We start from the raw sequence: 24,053 nt of genomic DNA, 5'->3' as shown, positions 1-24,053 counted from the left end.
TTGATTTGACTAAAGTTTCTAAATTTCAAAAATTCTAATCCAACCAATTTTTTTTTCCGTTGTTTTCATAAATTCAGAGGATAATAAAATTAATCTTATACAACAAACGCATTCATACTCTATCAGTCTCCATGTTTTATTAAATTTTTATTACAATTATGCTTCTGAAAAAATCATCAACTTAGACTATCTAAAATTATTTATATAATTTTTGAAATACTTATGTGAAAGATTAATATCATTTATCAAGTACATAATTAAGTCCTAAAAAGAGTTCTTAAAAATATCAAATTATTTATATAGAACATGTTTTAAATGTCTTGAATTCCATAATCATATATGGAAAGCAAATAGAATATCCTTTTTCTATTTTTCTAACGTCTCTTTTTTTTTTCTTGCTTTCGTGGCCGATGAGGTTTTCTTGGAGTAACTTGTGGACTATTTTCTGAACATTCAACATCACTTGGATCATCCTATATAATCATTATCATTATGTATAATAAATATATAAAAATATTGAACTAAGTAAATTATGCAAGCGATAAATAAAAATAATTATCATTTACAATTTAAGATTATACCTTCAATGCGGCACCCCCATCAGATGGACCTGCTCGATATATAACTATAGCTAATATACATACAACTTGAAATATTGCTCCTACATAAAGTCCAATTCTTAATAATTGTTCAAAAAGTGTTTCTTCGGCAGGAAGTAAAAGACGTTTCAATTGTGGATCAGCATCTGCCATACTAAAAAATACATGCATTGAATACACTGATACTATGCATTACAAATCATATATTCAAAAATATTACTACCAATAGATATTTTTTTTATTGTATAATAAAAATCTTTTACATTGATGGTATGAAATCAGGAAATATTTAAACATAATGTACAGTTTGAAACACAATACCTTTGCTAAGTTTTTAATTCCATTTAGGAAATCATCAAATATTGTGTGAGGGAGATATGAATTTTTATTAAACATATACCACACACGGAAATCAATAACCTAAGCAACAGTCGATTGCACGCAGAAAGTTCCGTTCGTATAGCAAAATTTTCAGAATTACCAACCATATCGGTTGTATTTAAAAGGACAACTATTCAAATATTAGTTCAGTTAAAATAATACATTAGACAAACGTAAACATTAAACGTGTAATTTGTCAAATCGATAAGGTTATAATAAAGTATAGAAAATATACGTTCTTATTCAGAAAATTCATGAATTTTTAAATGTGCAAAAAGTTTGCCAAATTTTTATTGCGATCTCATTAAGTTGTCACCTTGCTTAGATTTAATAAATTCAACGATAGATGGCATCGTAATACGTAAAATCGATCTCTGCGCCAACTGCAGATAATAATGTGTACTAATTTGCAATAAATTCGTAATATTTTAAACGAATTGATATAGGTTCTATCAAATGGTATTCATCTATTATAGATTCTTTTCGATCAAATCAATCTACTTAAAAGTGCTAAAAGATATTGAGCATTGATATTAATGTGAAAATAAAACTCTATGTTCGGTAGAATTAAAATTGGCGCGCCGATAACAGCGCCGGAAGTAATCTGGGTTCGAGGCTTCATTGCTTGCGAGTCCGTGGATGTGAACCTTTGTTTTGTACAGAAGAATGGCTGCCATCTTTAGTTTTCGATGGATGTTTTCCGAAGAGATCGCGAATTCTTGTATTTATTGCGGTATTTAATAACGTAATAAAATTTAGGACAGTGAAATAACGTTGTTCGCGATGTAAAGAGTGTTTTCTCCTTGATTATTTAAGCTGCCCTGGTGTTAGTTCCATTAAAAAATGCTTGTGTTTACATCCAAGTTTCAAGTGAGCTTCTGTATTCCTGTCATATTAAGGTAAGCGATAGTTTTTTTTCGATATTTTTAATACTTTAGAACGTTTTGGAAATTGTAATTACATCGTTTGATTATCTAAGTTTATTCAATATCATTTGTAAATACACTTTTAAAAGAGAACATCAGGATCACGATTATGAATATCTTAGATGACATTTAAATCTTATTTTACGTTAAATACTTTTTACGTATTAATGATTAATTATTTATTCATTGTGCATTCTTCATTCTTCTATTATTTTAACGATTTGTTACCGATATTATAAGACTTCGTAATACTCCCTATAACCAAAAAAGTTCGAACTAACGTTGAAATATTAATATATTGAACCTTTATTAATTGGTTCATTAAATAAATATTGAGGATTATTACGAAAATAAGAATTCTTAAAAATATATCTGTTAATTGCAATTTTCATTCCTCAATGGTGGCAACAATGGCTGGTAAAATGGTGAGTGAGGGCAGGTCAACCACATCATATATTTTTCCAACTTTAGATGTTAAATTTACATATTGAAAATAATTATTGCTTTTATATTACGTACAAATAAATTTATTATAAGTTAGCTCTAAAATCTTATAAACAGATTATAATATATAGATATATAGATTCATTGTATCTACTTACAATCAATTTTATAAACTTTCCTTCTTGAAGGAATATGAAACAGTTGGTTGGATTATTTCTGATTTATATATCATTTTAAAACAATTTACGAACTATAAATTAAACTAATGTACGTTTATTTCATTATTTTCCTTTTATCTTTATTGCAAGGATATATAATTTTATGTCGGATGAATTACTTTTATATCTTCGTTATGTATTTTATAGAAAATGTAATGAATTTATTTATTCATATACATAAAAGCAATACATTTGTCGTTGTTCAACTTATTGATCAATATGTTTGACAAATAAAGTGTTTCAGATAACTATGGTATATTATATGATACATTATACTCTCATAAGAGTTAAATAAACGTCATTATATCTTAAAGAACGATAAAAATAGATAAAATCAGACTACAATTTTTAATATAAATCGGGCCTATCCGATCTTGGAAACTATACGGTATATTTATAATGTTTAATATAATAAACATAAATACTTTTACAGGATTATTGGAGATTATTTACAATTATTATTTATGATAGCGATTTAAGCATATAAGAACTTTATTAAAAAGATTTTTTTTTTTTCATTATTATTATTATAACAGCTCGATATCAATAACGTATTATATTTCATTTTTTAAATTATAATTTTTAACAAACAATACAAAATTGTTTTCATTATTTATGATATCGTAAAGATTTACAAGATTCTATCTTATTTCTTTGAAATACATATTTATACGAATTCTAACCTATCTCACAGAAAATTCGTATATGATCCTGAAGAAGTCGGCGGGAATAAAAAAATTTTACCAGACGGCGCTGTTTTCGCCTGTTAACGGCCATCTTGCCTAACTCCCTTCTTGCCCGCCACCTATCCCGAACTACTCCCTCCCTTTCCCCGTTTAACCACTCGTTTCCACAGCTTTCTCGCAATCTCTGTTCGTTTCATTTCTGATCTTGTATTTCTGTTATTTCATCTTTTCTTTTAAATCATTTACTTTTCAACGTTCAACAACGTCATTTTTCCATTCATTTTATTTCCTCGATATATCCAATTTTTCATTCGCACAATTTTATTTTTTTTTATTTATTTCTTTTTACCCTTCTTGCATTTCATTTAATCTATGTCTCAAAAATTGCTTCCCAATTTCAGTTTCGAATCTTTACTATGATTTATCAATGAAATCCCGACGGGGAAGGCTTATGTAAAAAAGAGATTACTACTACTTCCTATTTCCTTCTTTAAACACGCGCAATATCATTATCGCTTTCTACAGAACAATAAATCATAGGTATAGATATATTATTCATATAGTAATTATACATGTATATTACATGATATGTGTAAACCAAAATATATGTCTTGTTAAAATGCAAAAAGTATAGATTAGTGAACTAATCTATACTTTTTACTAATCTATACTAAGGGGATCTGTATATATAGATACAAACATACGTTTCTCTTTTATAGATATAATATGTATAATATATATATCAATAGTATGTCCTATTTTTGCGTTCTACGGTTTTTCACAATCTCCCTCTCTCTCTCCCCTCCTTTCCCTCTCTCACTCTCTCCCCTTCCTTTCTTCTCTTTCCTGTGCGCGGTGAAAATTTAAATCGGTCGTTTTAAAGGATACATCTTTAGAAGAGCGCGTAGCGAACAGTAGGCGGAGATAGAGGATGTTCAGTTGGTAAGGAGGGGTGGACAGGGGAAGGCTGTACTTTAACGGGTGGTGGGAGGGATGGAGGAGTTAAGTGGGGTGCGTGGAGAGGGGGAGGTTTAACGCGCTCGGTCGACGGTGGCTGGCATTCGCCGGTTGCGAGGTAAAATGGTATCGACCGCAAGAGAAGTTCACATGGATTGACGAGCACGCGCGACACACCGAATGCGTGTGATCCATGCGAAAATTTGTAGGCGAAGCAGCAGCAGGCAGGAGCAATGGTTTTGTGCGCGGTGCTTTAGGGGAAGCAAAACAGAGAGAGAGAGAGAGTCGAATATTCGCATTTGCTCTCGCTGCATTCGGCCTCGACCTAACTTAAAGCAAAAACGTTTGCCCATTGATTCATGTAAATTAATATCGTCTTTGTGTATATGTCCAGCTCCAATTTATTTTCATTATCTGTCATTCTACTATTTTCTGTGCGATTCGAAATTCCCTCTCTCCCCCCCCTCTCTCTCTCTCCCCGCATATGTATATATGAATATATATATAGCATACGTATGATTACTCTTCCACGTTAAAGACGATCTCTGCGAACGATACGGTCAAATTTAGCGATGAGATAACTACTAACGCGCATCTCGCTCAAGCTTTAGCTTTTTTGCGTTTATTATGTTGCGCTTGATGCGTTTCTTCCAGATGACGTCAGGGCATATTAATGGTTCTCACGCGATTACTCGCAGAATAACTTCGCGAAGTAGCATTAATGCATTAAGAACTAATCAGAAAACGTGTTCTTTCATCTTAGTATAACTAAAAAGATGATCGATTTATGTATTTGTGATTTATTAGTTAGCTTGTAATGAAGGTTTTAGAAACATAACCTTTCAAAGTATAAACGAGGAAATAACGTAAGAGGTTAGCTCTAATATCGTATATACATTGCAAGATAAATGTCTCGTTCGATAAAGTTAACGAGTAATACCGAACGATATCCCTCCCTCTCTCTTTCTTTCTCTTTCATTGTGTTCGACCGTAATCTAATAGGGTCGTTAAGATAAAATATACGCTGCAATACGAGCTTATCGGTTATTTACAAACGCACGCGCTACTCTGCACTTTTTTTATGTTACGCAGCTGTTCAATGTTTTCCTTTTCTGTTTCTTTCATGTTTTTTTTTCTTCGCTGTTCCGAATTTTATCTGTGACATTTAAACAAAAATTATCTATGACGTTTTTTCGAAGGAAAAAGAAATAAAATTTGGTCATAAATAAGAGAACGCGTAAGAGTGGGGGAAAGGACGGAAGGGAGGAAGAAAACTGCATAAGCTCTGCAGAAAAAAAAACGAGTATTGGCGGTGGGGGGAGGGAGAAGAAAAAGGTTGCGCTCGCGAAGAGCTAACCTTGGATGTAATAGCGAAGACGCACCACTACAATACTCTCTCTCTTTTTCTCTCTTTTCCTCTCCTTCCTTCTTTCCTACGAAACACCCACGTAACCTGCGCCTGCGATTTACTCTCTCGATGAGGCCAGGTAATCTCAACTTTTGTCTCTTTCATGTTATAACTCTTTTACAATTTTCACGGCACGCTAATCTTGCCGCTAATTTTTTTTTCCTTATACATGTGCTCAACGTATTATAATAACGCGCTCGAGCATGTTCTGTAAGAAGATACGTTTACGATGAAAACTGCAATATTTTTATCCTTTTTTTTTTGTTCTCTTTAATTTTTTTTTCATGTGTAAGCGACAAGTTTAACACATCTCTAATCTCTCTCTCTCTCTCTCTCTCTCTCTCTCTCTCTCTCTCTCTCTCTCTCTCTCTCTCTCTCTCTCTAAACGACTGTAGAAATCAATGCACCTTTAGTATATAATACCACATGCTTGTCTCGATTCGTCCTGCGGTCTCGCATTCCTAAGTGATTAATCTACAGAACCACAGTTCAAAACCGTTCCCTGTGGTGCGGTGATGAGATCGACATTAGTAGTATAGTAGCAACAGCAGAACAGCAGTAACATCGTTGACTGTTCCAAGCAAAAGAGAAAAAAGAAAGAAGAAAGGGGGAAGGAACAGCGTTCTTCGCGATGTAATTTACATCAATGAGATAAACGTTCTTTCCGTCTGATTTCTAACTTCCTACAATATATATATATATATATATATATATGTACACACTTTTCCTGTCATTCATTTTATATCAAACAAATGTTCGTTAAAAAATATCTTAAGTACCGATTACGCAGAGTAATACACGATACAATAATAAAGCTTTTAGTTAACCAATGATACTTTATTTCTGATAAAAGATATACAGAAAAATATAAGAGTCGATATTTTACAAATTTTACAGAAAGGAGAAAAGAAGAGAAAGAGAGAGAGAGAGAAAGTGCCGTCATCGGTGTAATATCACCGTCCAATGCACAGTATTGCCTCTTTTCACCGTCTCCATTCTCTTCTCCAGCATCCTTTCTTTTCGTTTCTTTCCTTCTTCGCTCCTCTCTTCTTCTCTCCTCTCCCTCTCGGATTACCGCTCTTGTAGCTCTCTTCTCTCATTCTCCCTCGCACTCTCGACGAAGACAGCGAAAGAATAAAGAGGATAAGTGAGAGAGAGAGAGAGAGAGAGAGAGAGAGAGAGAGAGAGAACAAATTCAGTGGAAGAACGAGGGTTAGAAAGAGATAGAAAGCAAAGAAAGATACCGGTTATTGGCGGAGACTGGCATATTTCACCGGGTGTCCAGCAATCAGACCTTTATATACGGCTCACTGCACGTTGTGCGCTCGTGTTCTCCCTTACTAGAAAGAAAAAGAGAAAAAAAAGATGGCGAGAGGGAGAGGGAATACGTCGAAGTTTCGAGCGAAAGGATATGGTGGGAGAGATGGAGGTGGTAGTAGCCAGTAGGAAGGGGAAGAAAGCAAGATACCGAACGTTTATTTAACGATGTAGAACTAGCCGTGACTATGGCCGCTTGGGATAGTTAAATGGGGGTGGGGAAGGGGCGGTAGAGGACAGTATGTGGCGCATCGGTTGCGTTAGCTGCGGATACCATGGATAATGTTAGGATTGTTGTATATACTCGTTAGTTTTCTCTCTCTCTCTCTCTCTCTCTCTTTCTCTCTCTCTCTCTCTCTCTCTCGACCTAAGAGAGATCTTACGTACTTCGTTGAGTGTCTTTATGTGTGTGTTCGCGCGTATATATATACATACCTATATATTATCGTGTTGGGCGCACGCGTAACTGCTTTTCGAGCAGTACTCACATGCGTTTTTTACGCCGCATCTTTTGCCTTTTCATGTGCGCGCCAAATAACATTTCCTTTTGCGTTTGGGGGCGAAATACGAATCTCGAAGCAATGAATTAATCAATTACGGTCGGTAAAGAAGAATTCTTTATATCTGACGTACAGTAAATGCGGGAAAGTCGAATTTGTTTTTTTTTTCCTTCGAACTTTTATACTTGTATTTTTATTGAAATGAATTACAAGACATCGAAGAATATATGATCTTGCGCTATTGTTGTTTTTATTTCTTCCCCAATTTTTTAATTAACATCTTTTTTTTCTACGCAGTTTCTTTTGCATTTATGCATGAACAAATTTGTATACGCATGCACGCACGCGATAATGTATAGACAAAGAGAGACAAAGTTAATCATGCGGATATTACATTGGTACAGTTTGCTTATAATCAGGTTGAGCTACACGTTCGTGGAATGCATCTAGAAGTCTTTGTGCGCAGGCGCGACTACGGGACGCGAGATCGCAACACCATTTTCTTGTAACCGTCGTTCGAAGATACAATGACGATGGGGATGGGAGAGAGAGAGAGAGAGAGAGAGAGAGAGAGAGAGAGAGAGATTCACAGAAATTACGAAGAAATCGATTCTGACAATGTATCGATGTCGAAAACGATATCTTAGTAAAACGATATATCGAACGAGGGAAATATTAAATCAATTGATATTAAATTAGAGATATTAAATGGACGTTTTCTTTTTCGTATATTTTTAAAATATCGAAAGCTTAAACATTCGTCATAGTTTTGTTGTTATATAATTCTCAAAAAAAAAAAAAAAAAAAAAAAAAAAAAAAAAAAAAAAAAAAAAAAAAAAAAAACTTGTTAGATGTATTCAAAAGTAATTATTTTATATATTACTGACTTTTCTGTTAGCAGAAAAAAAAAGGTTTGTTATCGTTTTGAAATGTAATCGATATCATTTGAATTTTAACAGAAGAAAATTGAGTATAATAAGTGTAAGCAATAATAAAGGACGGAAGTGTCTTCGATATATCGAAGGATAATCAGTTGGAAAATAATTTTGGTTTGAATCGAATCAATGTTGAGGGTCGAGGTACGCCAAGTAGGTCGCTGTAAATCCCATTGCTGCCAACACAACGATACACGAGAGTCCGTGCAACGTCGCACAATATCGTGTTGCGCTTCACCGCGGACTCGCACGGAAGCTCGTTAATTTCGCGCCATTCTAACAAGATCTCTGCCCGTTGCAAGCTGGAACAGCCGTCGGAGATTTTGATGATTATAAATCGACCGAGATATTGATAGATATGATGTTACTATAGAAATCTTTTTATTACTTTTCATTTAATCTTGTTAATGACTAATTCAACGAATGGAAGTAACAATTATTATTTTCTATTCGAAACAGAGGATCTAATCCGTTGTTCAGTTTCTTCAAACATGGACGATGCAAACTGTAGCGCTCAAAATGGCGGCTTATGATACGAAGATTACAAATTATTGAACTCACCTTCTGCGTGTGTTTCTTTCTTTTTCTTTTTCTTTTTCTTTTTCTTTTCCTTTTTTTTTTCTTTTTTTTTTTCTTTTAAGAATAATTATTATCATCTCCTCAGAGAAATAATCATTTCATTCTTGATAATCGAAGATATTTTAAAGACGCAGCAACCCAGAACGGAGATCATTGATTCAAATCTTTCTTCGATTATCATAAAATAGTTGACCTTAGGCGTACGAATATTTGCATTTGCATGCGGTATTATTTTCTTTGTATTTAGATTAGAATATTATAATACGATTTGATATGAAATTTGTTTGGATGGAACTTCCGTTTCGATGGTATTTCCTGGCATCGGAGGGATTGCAGCAATCATTGGATTTCGCAAGTTCTTCGGTTAAAATTAAGTCGGTCAGCGTGCGATAGAGTACATAACTTTAGTTAAAGTAACGTTCTCGTTTTCCGTTCTGATACTATAGTAATAACTGTGTCGTAGTTATACCGATATGTATATTTTAGGTCGCAATATAATTGATGATCTATATACAATTTTTTGTAGGTACATTTCTTAGAAGATCTTGACAGTTGGAAAGAGTAACTATAGAAAAGATTGCCGAAGCAACGAAAAAATGAAATATTAGATTTGATCACTAAGAATCTTTATTTGAAAAAGCAAACGTTGTTGCATTTTGTATCGTCAGAATTGATGATGTAGATAGCAAGCAATTATCAATGGAAGGTCATATCAATCGGATAATATAATCAAACATAACGTTGCCTTTTATTAACATTATACATGCTATACTATTGCTATATTAATTTTTTATTTTTTACTTCTTTCGTTCGAAACACTCTTATCAAATATCTCATGTTTATTTACCGCTACGTGCATTTTCTTCGAGGAAAAAGCATCTTTTCTCGATCGATAAGCTGAAATGTGTGCTCCAACGTCGCGACTTTCTTGTTGAATTATTAAACTTCTTTATGTGAGACCTGTATGCGTTTCTGTAGCAACCTAAGGGTCCCTAAAGGAGTTTGTACTTTGTAAAGCTGTATTCTTGTTATATGGATATACATATGTTATATAGATATGCATTTATAAAGTACGTTTTCAGGAACGTTTCTTTCATCGAACGATACAGGCACGTGTTCCTAAGATATGGGGAAAAAAATTAATATTATTAATGAATCAATTTGATCAACGTATTAATCGTAATAAAAAAAGTAACGTTATTTTGTTTCAGCCTATGGTCAACAATCCTCAAATAGCAGAATCGAAAAGCACATTGTACCGTAAGGTTGTTAAAAAGAGATAGCCCTCCGATCTGCATTCCTTCCAGTTTTCATTGAACGTCATCGAAAGGCCTTCAAAACGTCGACCCCATCGGTGATCAAGTTATCCGGGGGTGGCACAAGTGGGAGTGGGGAGCAACTATCCCCAGAACACGGGCCACATCCCCCGGTATCTCCGACGAGTGAACAACGTAACGAATTCAATGAAAATGATGATAATAGAAAGAAAGACGTCGATGCCTTTGAACAGGGTACAGAAGCCACCATGAGTTTTGTTTTACAATTGGGTACGGTTGAAACGTCAACCGAGAAAACTAAAAACGGCAGCGTCTCATCGTCAATGCTAATCGGTGCTCAAGAACTGACCGCACCATTAACAATCGGCGTTACCACGGCCAACACCTTAGTCGCGATGAGGGACGACAATAGCGATAATAACAATCCCCAAGTACTCCAGTGTCTCGAAGTGACGAACGTACCCGAGATAGCAGTAAGCCATTCCATATCGCTCTCCAATGTAAAATCAGTCAGCGTTTCTTATCCGGTTACGAAATCTAGTAAAGAAATAGCGCAGAGGATTACAAGTTCTCAAACAAATACCACGCAAGTTTTGACAACTCGCGTGATATCTCAAAAATTGCCGAGCACCGCTTATCAAACGCAGCCCTTAACGTTAAATGCTTCCTCAAACGTCGCTCATTTACCAGTTAATTCGCAATCTTTACCCTCGCCAAGCAGTAGTGTCGCACATGTCTATCCTTTACAGGCAGCTACATGTTCCCAGAACAGCCAACAAGCTAAAACTCAAACCTCCGTAAACGATGCAATTCCTAAGAAACACCAACAAGCTACAACGGTTGCAAGTTTGCAAACGACGAGTATGCATCCAAAATTTCAGCAAATCTCGCCCCAACAAATTCTTAATACTGCCACCGTAAAAACAATTACCACAGCTACGAACATCCCCAATATACAAAGGATACAGGTGAAGACGCAAAATATCAGTGGGCAGCCTCAAACAGTCAATTTACAGAAAGTCAAAGCGGTAGCGAACCTTAGTAATCCTACTGTGGTACAGCGTAATTCGGTATCGAGGATACAAACTATTCAAAAGTCACAAATACTTACATCTACGGCACAAGGGACGCAATTTACGGTTAACCAAATCGTTAACAATGCGAACGTGCAACGGATACAAACTGGCGTTTCAACGCCATCCCAAAAAACTCAATCCATTAATTCCACGAATTCCCAAAAAATGTCACAGGTCTATAACAACCAAAAGACAGGGCAGCAATTGGTAACTAACCATCCGAATCACAAAGCACAGCATCAGCAATATCAGAATAATCAGCAGGTACAGCCAACATTACAAAAGGTGCAGGGACAGCAACAAAAGTCATTGCCTGTTCAGAGGCAACAGAATAATGTTCAAAAGTCTAACAATTCCGTAGGTGGTATACAGAAGGCACAAATTATTGGCCAGGTGCAAAGTCAACAACAGTCACCACAATTGCAGAAACAAGTACAACAATCCCAACCGTCGCAACATCAAAGATCGCAATCTGCTATTGCGTTGCACAAATCACAAACTTTGACGGCTATTACTTCGAATCGGGTGCAGACCATAGCGAATGTATGTAAGAGTAATAGTGTACCTAATATTTCGAAAGTCCAACACAATTCGAATGCTCTTATTGTGAGTAAACAACAGGGAGTGTCGCAATCGCAACAAACCCATGTACAAACGTCGACTCAATTGCAACCGCAGTTATTACAAACATCTCAGCAACAACAAGTTACACAAAAGCATCAAACAGTTAATTCTGCAATGCATGCTCAAAGAAATCATAATATTACAAATATACATCAAAAGGTTTCTGCTATAGCCACGATACCAAGTAATCAAAAAACTCAAACTATAGTAAATTCAAAGATACAGCAGCAGCAACAGCAACAACAGCAGCAGCAGCAGCAGCAACAAATGGTTATGAGAGTAGGTGTATCAAAAAATCAAGCACAGAACTTGCAGCAAGGGAATTTAAAAACTATTCCACAAAAAATCACAAATACCATAAAGTCTGCTAATTCTCAAAATTCCATTCAACAATCCTTACATAGAAATAATAATTCACAACCAGTTAAAATCATACAACAGCAACAGAACGTAATTGGTCCGCAGAATGCACAGAAACAACCTGGTTGTATTAAGACTATTCCACCTCAGAAACCAGCTCAAAGAAATCACGCTCAGAAAGTATCAGGAGTGAAAACATCATTAAACACAAATGTTACTACGATGAAAAATCAAGGATTGATGACATCGGTATCATCGAAAACGAGCATAAAAACATTACTTCCCCAACAAACAGTTATGCCAAATATGTTAGTGCATAAAAATTCTCCTATTAAAGTTCAACAACAAGCTATACAACAAAAACAGCTTATCATGGCGTCGCAATATTCACAGCAAGGTAGAACGCAAACGGGGCAAATAAAAACTCTTCTCTCTACTACCACAAATGCGGAAGTACATAAAGATTTAGAGAACAAGTTGGTAAAAGTTTATATATTTTGTACGAACCATAAGTTCAGTGGATATAATGTAACTATTATTATTTTAGAATGGAATCCGATTTGCGTGTTTCTAAGGAAGAAGAATTGCAACAAACACCACCGAAATCGCCGGTGAGAAGGATGCCGTTGCCTTACGAGGTAATGTCAAGAGATTTTCATTTAGATTAAAGATTTTATTAAACCATCAATTCTTAATTATTTGTTTAATTTGCAGTTTTTGAATGGGATAACGTAATATTGTTTGATCTGAAAAATTAATTGCTTAATTGCAGTGTCTCCAGTTTGTTCTTCAAGACCATAACTACGGTGCACCGCCACCGCGAACACCACCACCTCCTTCACCACCTCCTCATCCTAAACAACAGCCCATTAATGGAGCTGGAAGTTCTACCACAACTTCTCAGCATTCATATATATACGGGCAAGGTAAAAATATCAAACAAATGAAGTTGGGACCTCTTGCGAGCCCCTCTATTTCTTAGAATTATTAGATTGTAAGAATAATAATAAATAATTATTGCATAACGTAGAGTGAAATTTTCTTTTTTTATTTTTTTTTATTTTTTTTTTATTTTTTTTTTTATTTTATTTTATTTTTTTTTATTTTTTTTTATTTTTTTTTTTTTTTTTTTTTTTATTGCTTTTCAGTTGTAAATAATAGCGGTAACGTGGAGGATGATGCGGCCAGTGCAATCAGTAGTGAACCTGGACGCGAAGCAGAACCTGAAGGTGAAGAAACGGAAACTGCTCCTGAAGGTGAAGGTGATGACGAGGATAGTGTTACTAGATGTATATGGTAAGAAGAATTTGTCAATGCATAATTTACAATTAATAATTATTATAGATATTGAAAATCACTTCTTATATTTTCAGTGATTTTGAACACGACGATGGTTACATGATCTGCTGCGATCGTTGTCTGTACGTTTATACTATTTCTTATTTATTGCTTTGCTTGTTCTCTCTTTTTTTTATTTTTTATTTTTTATTTTTTATTATTTTTTTTCTTTTTTTTTTTTTTATTACTTTATCGATGAGAAATATATTTTTAATATTATATCTTAGATTCATATAATCACTTTCATATTTATGAAAGAAAATACGCGCGCGCGCACATATAGAATGAGAGATAGAGAGAGAAAGAGAGAGAGAGAGGGACGCATAAAAAGAAAATCAAGAAAAATTAATTTCTAATTTTACAGAGTTTGGCAGCATGTGGACTGCATGGGTATAGATCGTTCTAACATTCCTGACGAATATCTTTGCGAAATTTGTCGGCCACGACGTGTTGATAGACAAAGGGCACGTGCTTTACAAATGCGCAAACGTGAAGAGCTACTCAATTCAGATAGTTCTTCCGACACGTCGTCTACAAGTTCGGTAGACACTGATATTGGTGTTAATGCAGCGCAGAAAAAGCGAACGTTGCATCAACAAGTTCCAAGACGAAAATCAGATCCTCCACCGCAAGTAAGAAGACTGAATAACAACAACAATAATAATAATAACAATGTGGCAAAAAGACAACGAAGAGACTCTAATCCGAGACAGTCCAGTGCAGTAAGAAAGAAAGAGACTACTAAACGAGGCCCAGGAAAACGTAAAGCTAAACGAAGAATGAGCGTGGATGAAAAGGAAGAAGAAGTACAAGATGCATGGGGTTCTAATATGACTCCGCTTAGACAATGGATTGAAAGATACGAGGAAGCAGTGACCAATCACTATAGTCCTGAATTAAGAGCTAGAATATCGAGCATAAAGGTCAACGGTACTCATAGTGATTTGAGACAAAGTAATATGAATGTTATTGCCACTGGTAAATGTAGGCTGAATGTGCACAGCAACAACTTAAGAGTAAGTATATATTTTGCATGGTTTTTTTTTTTTTTTCTTTTTTTTTTTTTTCATGACGATATCAATAATTCTTGAATAATTAATAATAAACAGGAATCATTGTTTACCCATTATCATCCTAGCGGGCATTAAAAATAATTATCTTTATGTATAACAGTTTTTGGTGGCAACTATGTATCTACCGTCAAATACTCCGGTTGTTGAATTACGTGGAAAATATATGCTCAGTACGCAACATAGACCGTCGCATCCTCAGGGTAGACAGCATGCTCAAAGACCAGGGCCTTTTGTATTCTTTTATCGATTACCACGAGATGGTACCGAAGTATGTGTAGACACTAGAACATATGGAAACGATGCCAGATTCGTACGACGTAGCTGTAAACCTAACGCAGAAATAAAACATTGTATAGAGAAAGGAACATTGCATTTGTATATTGTCACAAGTATGGCAATCGAAAAGAATGCTGAGATAACTATTAGGCATGAGTCACACGATTTGTTATTGTCGCCTAATCCTAATTCCCCAGTGATACCAGTGACTTGTGCATGTAATAATGCAAGGGAATGCCAGTTTACAGCTACAAATCAATTAAATAGAAGAGGTAGTAATGGAGCTCTTGTAGAAAATGCTGAGTAAGTAAATCGAGTAATACGTAATATAGATTATTTGTGATATTAAATATTATTACTTTTCTTTTTATAGTGGCCGAGAAAGGAGGCGACGAGGTAGACGAAACACTGTTTGTGAAGATAGCGATTCTATATCTACAGTATCCAGTACAAATGTAACACCAGCGACGCAAGTGCCAACGGCAGTACCCGTAACAGCACCACCTAGAAAGGCTATACCAACTAGCACCACGACCGTAACGCGTCAGCTACCAAAAGAAGAAGCTACAATAACAGCACAACAACAACAGCAGCAACAGCAACAGCAACAACAACAGCAACAACAACAGCAGCAGCAACAGCAACAGCAACAACAACAACAACAACAGCAACAACAACAACAGCAACAACAGCAGCAGCAGCAGCAACAGCAACCACAACCACAACAACCACAAATTTCTCCTGGTTTGCCACAGTCTACTATACAAGAGATTAAAAAGGACAAAAAGAAAATGACAAGAGAGGAGAGAAAAATGGAAGCTATTATGAAAGCTTTTGAGAGATTAGAGAAAGCAGAACAAAGAAAGCAGGAAGTTCAAGCTAGAAATGCACAGAGAAAGGAGTCAGGTGGTACGCATAGCGATAACGAGGACAGCCATAATTCTGCGATATTACAATCTAAAACTAAACAACAAAATTCCGAAAGAACATTACGACGAAAAAGAAGAAAGGGTCGTGCTAGAACTACGTCACAATCACAAAGTAGTAGGAGGACAAGGTTAAATTCTGCAGATTCCGATGTCTCATCGGGCGACGAGAGTAATTCTATGCAATCTCCTCCACTTGTTAATCAAAATCGTTCAACAAGCGGAGATACTCCGTATTCGGCACACTTACATACAGCAGCAAAAAATGGAAGCGATGGCGGCCCTACTACCGGTACATCAGGACATCAGGGGATACCAACGGCAGCCGGCTTATTACTAGCGTTAGCTAATTCAAATACACCTGGCTCAAGTTCTCCGCCTTTACAGCAACCAACACCCGTTAAAAGTCCTACGTGCGATAGCGGTGCCAGCAGTAGTTCTCAAAGTTCCACTCCGTCCACACCGCTATCTTCAGCATGTTTACTTGTTGCAGCAGCAGTTGGACCCTTGGCTCCTGGTTTTAAGTTTCCAAAAACTAAAAAAGTTCTGATGAATGAATGGTTGAAGGAATCGCCAGACCCACCTCAGACTAATATGCCTCAAGTGTCGCCATTACCTGCATTGTCATCTACATCTTTACAGAACCCCGTCAATCCTCTCTGTAGGTCATCAGAGTTTTCACTACCTAATGATCCGTCTGCAGAGTTTTTAACTCAAAGTTATGCAGCCAAAAGTCTAGCCACACTTGTCCAAGCTGCTAATTCTGTTTCCGGTATATGCGATTCTCCACCGCAAAGAAAACAAATGATTACAGGAAACAATGCTTGTCCTGTTTCAACTGGATCGGCAAAAAAGAGATGGTTGAGACAAGCAATATCTGAAGAATGTGATTCGCCGAACAGCCGGCCCGACAGTCCTCCGCCTAGCGAAATGGTGGCACCACCTAAAAAACGAAGAATAGCTAGGGAAAGTTTATCATCTGATAATTATACACCACCCACGACACCAACGATGTTGCTTCCTGAAGTTACTTCGACCAATAGGTCTTTGTGTAATAATGAAGTAAGTCGTACTCATACGTATTATTAAGCTAGAATTAATAAAATTATTTAATATTTATTTGATTTTTTCGTATAAGCCAAATCATAATATTACAAAATATTATAAGCCTTTAAAAAAAAAAAGAAAAAAAAACTATTATTATTTTGTAGGATGATTTTATTGAACACCCTCACAATGAATCACCAACGATGGAACATAATGATGAACAACACGATGAACCAGAATCTTTACGAGAAACGAGCGTACGAAGTAATTTAGTAGAGACTTCAGAAACAGCATGTAATCATGGCAAATTGTCAATTGATATTCCTCATTCGGAAGTAAATATAAAATGTGAGAAAAACGACGAATTTACAGAGTTTATTAAAATAGAAGAAACAGCATTGACAAAAGAGGAAACAGTTTCGATAAAGGAAGAATCATCCATAAATATTGAGATGATCGATTCAAAAATGGGTTCTAAAGTTGAATTTAATTCATCTCCTTCGGAATTTATTAAAAATGAAAAAAAAAGTATTAAACGTGAGATACACGGTCTCCAAGTGAACAGTACACAAATAAAAAAAGAAGATACTATCAAAGAGGAAATTGGAAAGGGAACCGTAGAGATAATTGATCAGAACGAACCAGACATCGAAATGGAAGATTTTAGTTCTCCCATTGCTGTAATAGAATCTGATGCTATTCTAAAACAGCGCGTAGCTGAAATGAGATTAGAATTTGGTGATAGTATAGCAGAGATCGTTAATGTTTCCAGTGAACATGACAAATCTGATGACGACAAGCAGATAGAAAATAATAAAGATTCAGAAATAAGATCCGAGGATAACATGTCGATCGATGAATTTGACGTAGAGGCACAAATGAAAAGAATAACGGGAGACGATGGTAATGATTACAAAGAAAAAGTTGACACAAGCTCGGAAAAGGATAAAAGTATGGATGGCATAGAAGGACTTATGGAAAGCTCAAAGGAAGATTCCGAATCGGAAGATAGAGATATAGACGATATTAAATATAGCGAATCTTCTTTTAAATTATTTAATATATCTAATGAGGAGAATTTTAAAGAATTCGAAAGAAAGTCTGAATTAATAAATCTTAACGAGGATGAAGTTAAAGTCAATGAGAAACCTATTAATAATGAATCACAAAAAATAGATCAAACATCTTCTTTCGTTATTTCATCGGAAGAATCTATTTTTGAGTCGACTTCCTCCAATATGGATACAGAATCTGTTCTAGATCCTCCGAAAATTTTTCACTCGATACCACCGTTGAGTGAACGAATTAGAAAAAAAATTGATCCATCTAGTACTACTAAAACACAATTGAATTTTGATGCAGCTATTATTGAATCTACTATCGATATGGAAGCAGAGGAAGTCTGTAAAAATGGAGAAGAGAAATCAATGTTATCAACAGCTTTACGAGAATTGTTAGAAGCAAAACTTGAGGAGGAATCACCTGAAGAATCTAAAACAAAAGTCGATAATGAAGATACCACGTCCTATAAAGAAATAATATCGCTTTCGCCTGAAAATACAGGGGAAGTTAAAGATCCAATCGCTAAATGTAATAGCCAAGAAACTCATTTGGATAATGTTTCTATAAAACAAGATAACATTCAGCCCAAAGAAATTAAAAGATTAAAGGATCCTAGAACAGTTGTACCAAATAATATGCCAGCACCATATACGTCGGACATTCTTCCGCCAGTCAAGCGCAAGGTTAGAACGGTAGGATTATAGTAGAATTTCTGTTTGCAAGATTAATTCTTACATTATTTTCTAATTTACTTGTATTTATATTTGGGTTTTTTTTCTCCCCTACAAAATATGCTCATCGTAGCGATATTAAAATAAATGCCAAGGATCTATTAAATACCATATTTTTGATTGCTTTCCACAGCTATCGATATCAGAATATCGTAAACGCAAACAACAATCAGTTGGTACGCCTCCAGAACCAGAGCCATCTAATGATGTATCTACAACAGAAAAGGATAAAGCAAGAGGTAGATCAGATAGTGCAAGCAGTGGGACTTCCTCTCTAAGTTCTGACGAAGAAGGTTCTAAAATGTCACTTTCCCTTGATTTACCAGGGATTACTGCATTACCACTTTTCACTAATGCTGAAAATGATGAAAAGAAAGGTAATAACGAGCATCCAGATTCTTACATTGTACACAATTCCTGTTAAACTGCAGTCTACATGATATTCATCAATATCAACTTTAGAGTATGTATTTTTTTAATAGTTATAAGTTTTCTTAGGCTATCAATGTATAAAAGAAAAAAGAAAAAAGAAAGAAACTAAAAACTTTGAGACCATATGGATTAGTCAAATTATCAAATAGAAATTCGTGTATCTATTGCATTTTATTTAAAAATTATGAATCATCAAAGGATAGTAAATCATGCACGTTATAACCCGAAATTTATTATACTTATTTGTATTTCTAATAAATATGTACATTTATATTTAGGTAGTGAAGATGGTACTATTGGTTGGTCTGCAGCACCAACATTAGTTGAACGTCAAAGAGAAAATTTAACTGAAAGATTGAAACGTGAATTTGGCTTATTTCTCAGTGATGACGAAGAAGAAAGAGCTCGCAAACATGGTGAGCAAACATCGAGATTTTTAATTAATTAATATTAAAACACATTTAAATGAATAACAATAATAAAAATATTATTAAATAGATTTCAGTAGAAGTTCTTTTTTAAATTGTAGGTTTGACTGCAGAAGCAATTTTAAAAGCTCGTAAGCCGACATCACCGCCACATTCTTCTATTCCCACTACATCCCCTACTTATCCTTTACCACAGTTACCACCTCAACCATATATACCACCGCCTGGTTCTGCAGCTATATATTATCCTCAGTACCAGGCTAATAAATCCTGTCCTGTTCAGTATTCTAATTTCAGTGCACCACAAACGACATCACAAACAGTATATCCAAATATAGCCGCTCAAGGAACCGTCAACAAACAGGTACAGTTTTTAGTACCTCAAGCAGCATCTCAAGCGCCACCAGGTTCAAATCCATATCCTCCGCAATTTATTCCATCGACTACGACGATAGTGCCAATTACCAAATTTTCTTCTGCAACATCAACGTCTGGAACTTCTCAAGTATTTTCTACTTCAGGTCAGATGCAGAAGCCTTTTTTTAACCATCCTGCACCAAGGTCGTAACTGATATTAATAGTAGTACTTTTCCAAATTTTTAGTTAAAGTACAATGATAAATAATTATCAGCCATTCTCGCTCTCTCTCGATATATGGCGAACAGTGATGTATGTATGACAAATTTTCAGCTATTACAAGGTAATATAAACATCACAATTGGAATATACTCTTAAAAGTCACAATTTCTTCTGATAATTTATTTTATATGATTTGTATTTGTGAGTGTGTGTACGTACTTATATATATATATATGTATATATGATATGTATATATATATATGTATATATATGTATGCTTATATATATATATATATATATATATATATATATATATATATATATGCACACACATATTATTAGCATAATTCATTATACAAATCACACTGTATTATACGTAGAAATCGAAGGAAAAGAAAAAAAACATATGTTGGATGTGTGAACATCTGAAGTTAAGAAATATGAGACTTGTTAATGTAGGTACTACTATACGCTTCTAGAATTTTCATGCGCAGAAATATACTGAAACGTAATTCGATGGTTTTCAAAATATTCAACAGGTTTCTGTGGCCTATGGCAATAGTTAAGTATTTTGGAGACATAGTCATATGCATTTTAGGTAGTATATGTTGAAACCTGTTGATACAAATATATTAGCATCTCTTACAGGTAATAGAAAAAAAAAGTGTATTCCAATGTATGCACTTTTTATACCACTAAAATGGTGCCGTAAAGTGTTTATACATAGCATTAATCCAATTTTGATAATATTAACAAAGTTGGAATCTTTTAAACAGATGATCAATCAGAGAAATATTGATCTGAATCTTTAAGAACAGTTATCATCGTCATATATATAACGTGCACCTATGAGTCTGCATTACTCAATTTATCTGTATATATTACTTGCATATATGCATAATATTATAATAATATGAATCTTTATTTAATCGTAATTGTTAGATTAACGCATAGACTTCTATAACATGTAATTAAGACATTGTGCTGTGTTGTACTGTTTCAGAAAACAGTACTCTCTGTGTCCAGAATTCTCTATATTTTATATTTCATTGTAAAATTCCGGATAATTAGTTGTAATAAATATGTTGAAATTTAATTTCGAGAGAGTTCATTTGTATAGTTGAAAATTATATTCGATATGATACATGCATACATATACATATACATGTATACATATATATATTTATATATATATATGTGTGTATGCATGTATGCATGTATGTATGTATGTATGTATGTATGTACGTATGTATATTACTTTGGACGTTTTTTACCACATTGCTTTATTTAGGCATAAATGTCTTCAAATTTTGCTATAGCTTTTACATTTTATGGAAAATATCAGTTTTAAAAGGCCTTAAAAAAAAAAAATAATTGTTAATAATATAGAAAAGGACAAGGCCTTAGAGACTGAGTATTTCTGAATTTCTATATTCCAAACATGACATAATTGTTTTATATGTTTAGAAGTCTAAAGAAACACGTTTGTCTTTATGGCATGATGTTTTATACAAAAGTTCTAAGTCCTTGTTATATATCGGTTGTTTCTTTCACAATAATATATAGATATATCATACCTAAATAAAAGGTGCTTACATATTTTAATTTCTACAGCAAATCAATGAACACAAGTTTAGTTGTATTTCAATTAGAAAAATCGACAAAAATTTGTAGAAAAAAAAAACGTTATTAAATTTTGGGATAATTAAATCCTAAAATTTAATGTTCATATAAGTACAAAGCTGAGAATGAGCAGGAGAAATTTTCTGATGAAACATTTAATAATGAATTACAGTAATTAAGATTGAGACTTGTAGGCTATTCTATGAAGAAAATTGTTGTACACTTTTTGTTTAGCGTTTGTAGGGCTTTTTGAAGATAAAGTATCGTTTAATGTAAACTATTTTATTTTTGCTGTAACTGTTTAATACATTTTCAATAGAGTTGTATAACCAAGTTGTGCAATTCTAAGTGTTTAGAAACCTATACAAAAGTGGATACTTAGTGGATCAAATAAATATGTAATTTAATAGCTCCTAACACAAATAATTTTATTTAGAAATGTAAATTATGTATTGAATATTATCAATATATCTATCTAGTGTACACATCAATGTAATTAAATAAGTGTACAAAGCTTCATATAAATTTGGCACATTGATAATTGTGTATATATAACTGTATTACTAGTTATTATATTTAAACATATATCAAATCATTCTGTTTTTAAAATTTCATTTCTCTCTTTAATAAATCAACTAATATTCATTATGAATTTTAATTTAATATTTTTAATTTTCATTAAAATAAAGATTTATGTTTAAAGACACAACGAAAAGTTAATTATTCACATATGTAACAATATTAATATATGTTTATTAAAACATGGAACACCTCAAGCCATAGATGCAAATAAGTGAACTAAGTAACGTACTAATTATATACTGCGTACCAGTGAATATTTTGGTAAACTTAAATACGTTTCTTTTCCAATTAAACATAATTTCTCAAATGTTGCAATGTGTGATTAATGAAAGTTACACATGTTTTACCAAATGTGATTAAATAGATATATCACAACTCCAATTTTCTTTATATTATTATCATGGTCTTTTATTTAATATTTTGGAAAAATCTAACTTAGAGTCAAAAAAAAAAGAAGGAAAATGAAAATTGTCAAAAAAAATAATAAGCAATTATAAGAATTCGTATGCATATAAAAAATATAATTATAATATACTTCTGCAAGAATTTTTTACTATCACGTTTTAAGCAAATATCAAAGTTTGAAGATCTGTGATTAGTAAATAAGATATAAAATTTGAGTTTAAATATTTCTGTACTATCTATGAAAGTACTTTGTCGAATTCCTAAGTGCATATGGATCTCTGGTCTTTACAAAAATGTTCCCTGTTTACATTATGTTTGGCTGCGATTTGAAAATTTAAACAAACATATTTTTGGCATTTGGTATTCCTTTATACTTTAGCCAATATTTTGTAATAAAACTAGTACAATAAGCTGCAAATATCACAGGTGGTGTACATATATACAAATGCGTGTACATCTATACATATATACATATATATATAAGTGTACAGTTTATGTTCTCCACCTGAGTATATATGGAAAAAAAAAAGAAAAAAACATGTACATACTTTTGTAAGATAAATTTAAGTATTGATGTTTCACTTAAAATCTTGTACCTTCTTTAAGCTCGAAAAAAAAACTATCATTGGTGTATACAATCGCTTTGAAGCTACTCGATCTGTTATTTACTGTACGATTTTCTGATATAGCCTTGCTCTATATATATATATATATATATATATATATATATATATATATATATATATAGCGATAGTAAAGAAGTAGAAAGCGATTAAAATGAATTTGTTATTAAGTACATTTTCAAATAGAATAGCTCATTAGAATAATCGTTTCAATGTTGTAAATAAAAGAAATCACACAGCAATTATTATATATTAGCATATATATATATATATATATATATATATATATATATATATATATGTGTATATGTATGATATATACATATACACATGTATATATACATATATATATATATATATATATATATATATATATATATATATACATAGATAGACACACACAGTCTTATGATAATTTCAGAACACATAATTTTTTTATTTGCGATTCATTGTTACTTGTATGTGCCTAGTTATAGCCATGTTACATTACGTACATACGTTGTATGATAATTTAATCAGTACTATCAATTAATAAATGTAACAAGTTCTTGGATATCAAATTCGATATGATATATATATATATGTATATAAAGACACACACATATATATATATACATATTATGGCATAACATGTAAAGAGC

At 33.5% G+C, this 24,053-nt stretch overlaps 2 protein-coding genes and 1 long non-coding RNA gene across 7 annotated transcripts; 1 reads left to right on the top strand and 2 right to left on the bottom strand.

Moving 5' to 3' along the window:
• Positions 1-120: 120 nt before the first annotated feature.
• LOC124430650 (protein MANBAL) lies at positions 121-1,177 on the bottom strand. Its single transcript, XM_046977546.1, has 3 exons — positions 921-1,177; positions 582-753; positions 121-473 (listed from the first exon to the last, which is right to left on the bottom strand). Exons 2-3 carry the CDS (start codon positions 750-752, stop codon positions 375-377), a joined length of 270 nt encoding a protein of 89 aa, XP_046833502.1. The 5' UTR covers position 753; positions 921-1,177; the 3' UTR covers positions 121-374.
• Positions 1,178-1,647: 470 nt separating this feature from the next.
• On the top strand, positions 1,648-23,654 carry LOC124430540 (putative mediator of RNA polymerase II transcription subunit 26). Of its 5 annotated transcripts, none has more exons than XM_046977267.1 (14): positions 1,648-1,879; positions 10,162-10,700; positions 10,977-12,763; positions 12,835-12,925; positions 13,060-13,213; positions 13,436-13,583; positions 13,661-13,708; positions 13,990-14,641; positions 14,799-15,277; positions 15,348-16,962; positions 17,112-18,701; positions 18,874-19,117; positions 19,451-19,588; positions 19,702-23,654. In XM_046977267.1, exons 2-14 carry the CDS (start codon positions 10,476-10,478, stop codon positions 20,166-20,168), a joined length of 7,638 nt encoding a protein of 2,545 aa, XP_046833223.1. In that variant the 5' UTR covers positions 1,648-1,879; positions 10,162-10,475; the 3' UTR covers positions 20,169-23,654. The 5 variants fall into 5 exon arrangements, with proteins under 5 accessions (XP_046833223.1, XP_046833222.1, XP_046833221.1 ...); XM_046977266.1 differs by having other exon boundaries at positions 10,162-12,763; positions 19,702-20,121; positions 20,204-23,654; XM_046977265.1 differs by having other exon boundaries at positions 10,162-12,763; positions 17,112-18,692.
• Positions 5,964-8,212, bottom strand: LOC124430541. The gene is made up of 2 exons (XR_006943792.1): positions 7,372-8,212; positions 5,964-6,959 (listed from the first exon to the last, which is right to left on the bottom strand). It is a non-coding gene; the product is annotated as an uncharacterized LOC124430541 (long non-coding RNA).
• Positions 23,655-24,053: the final 399 nt, after the last annotated feature.

The sequence above is a fragment of the Vespa crabro genome, chromosome 19 (genome assembly GCF_910589235.1).
Source record: "Vespa crabro chromosome 19, iyVesCrab1.2, whole genome shotgun sequence".
In the NCBI taxonomy this organism is placed as follows: domain Eukaryota; kingdom Metazoa; phylum Arthropoda; class Insecta; order Hymenoptera; family Vespidae; genus Vespa; species Vespa crabro.
The sequence above is the reverse complement of the archived record's forward strand: the minus strand, read 5'-3'. Positions and strand labels throughout refer to the sequence as shown.

Coding starts and splice junctions, on each gene's coding strand:
- LOC124430650 (XM_046977546.1), bottom strand. CDS start 752: ATGGCAGATGCTGATCCACAATTGAAACGTCTTTTACTTCCTGCCGAA. Junction 474..581: donor ATGGGGGTGCCGCATTGAAG/GTATAATCTTAA, acceptor ATGATTATATAG/GATGATCCAAGTGATGTTGA.
- LOC124430540 (XM_046977264.1), top strand. CDS start 10,476: ATGAGTTTTGTTTTACAATTGGGTACGGTTGAAACGTCAACCGAGAAA. Junction 13,584..13,660: donor AGTGTTACTAGATGTATATG/GTAAGAAGAATT, acceptor TTATATTTTCAG/TGATTTTGAACACGACGATG. Junction 18,702..18,873: donor TCAAGCGCAAGGTTAGAACG/GTAGGATTATAG, acceptor TGCTTTCCACAG/CTATCGATATCAGAATATCG.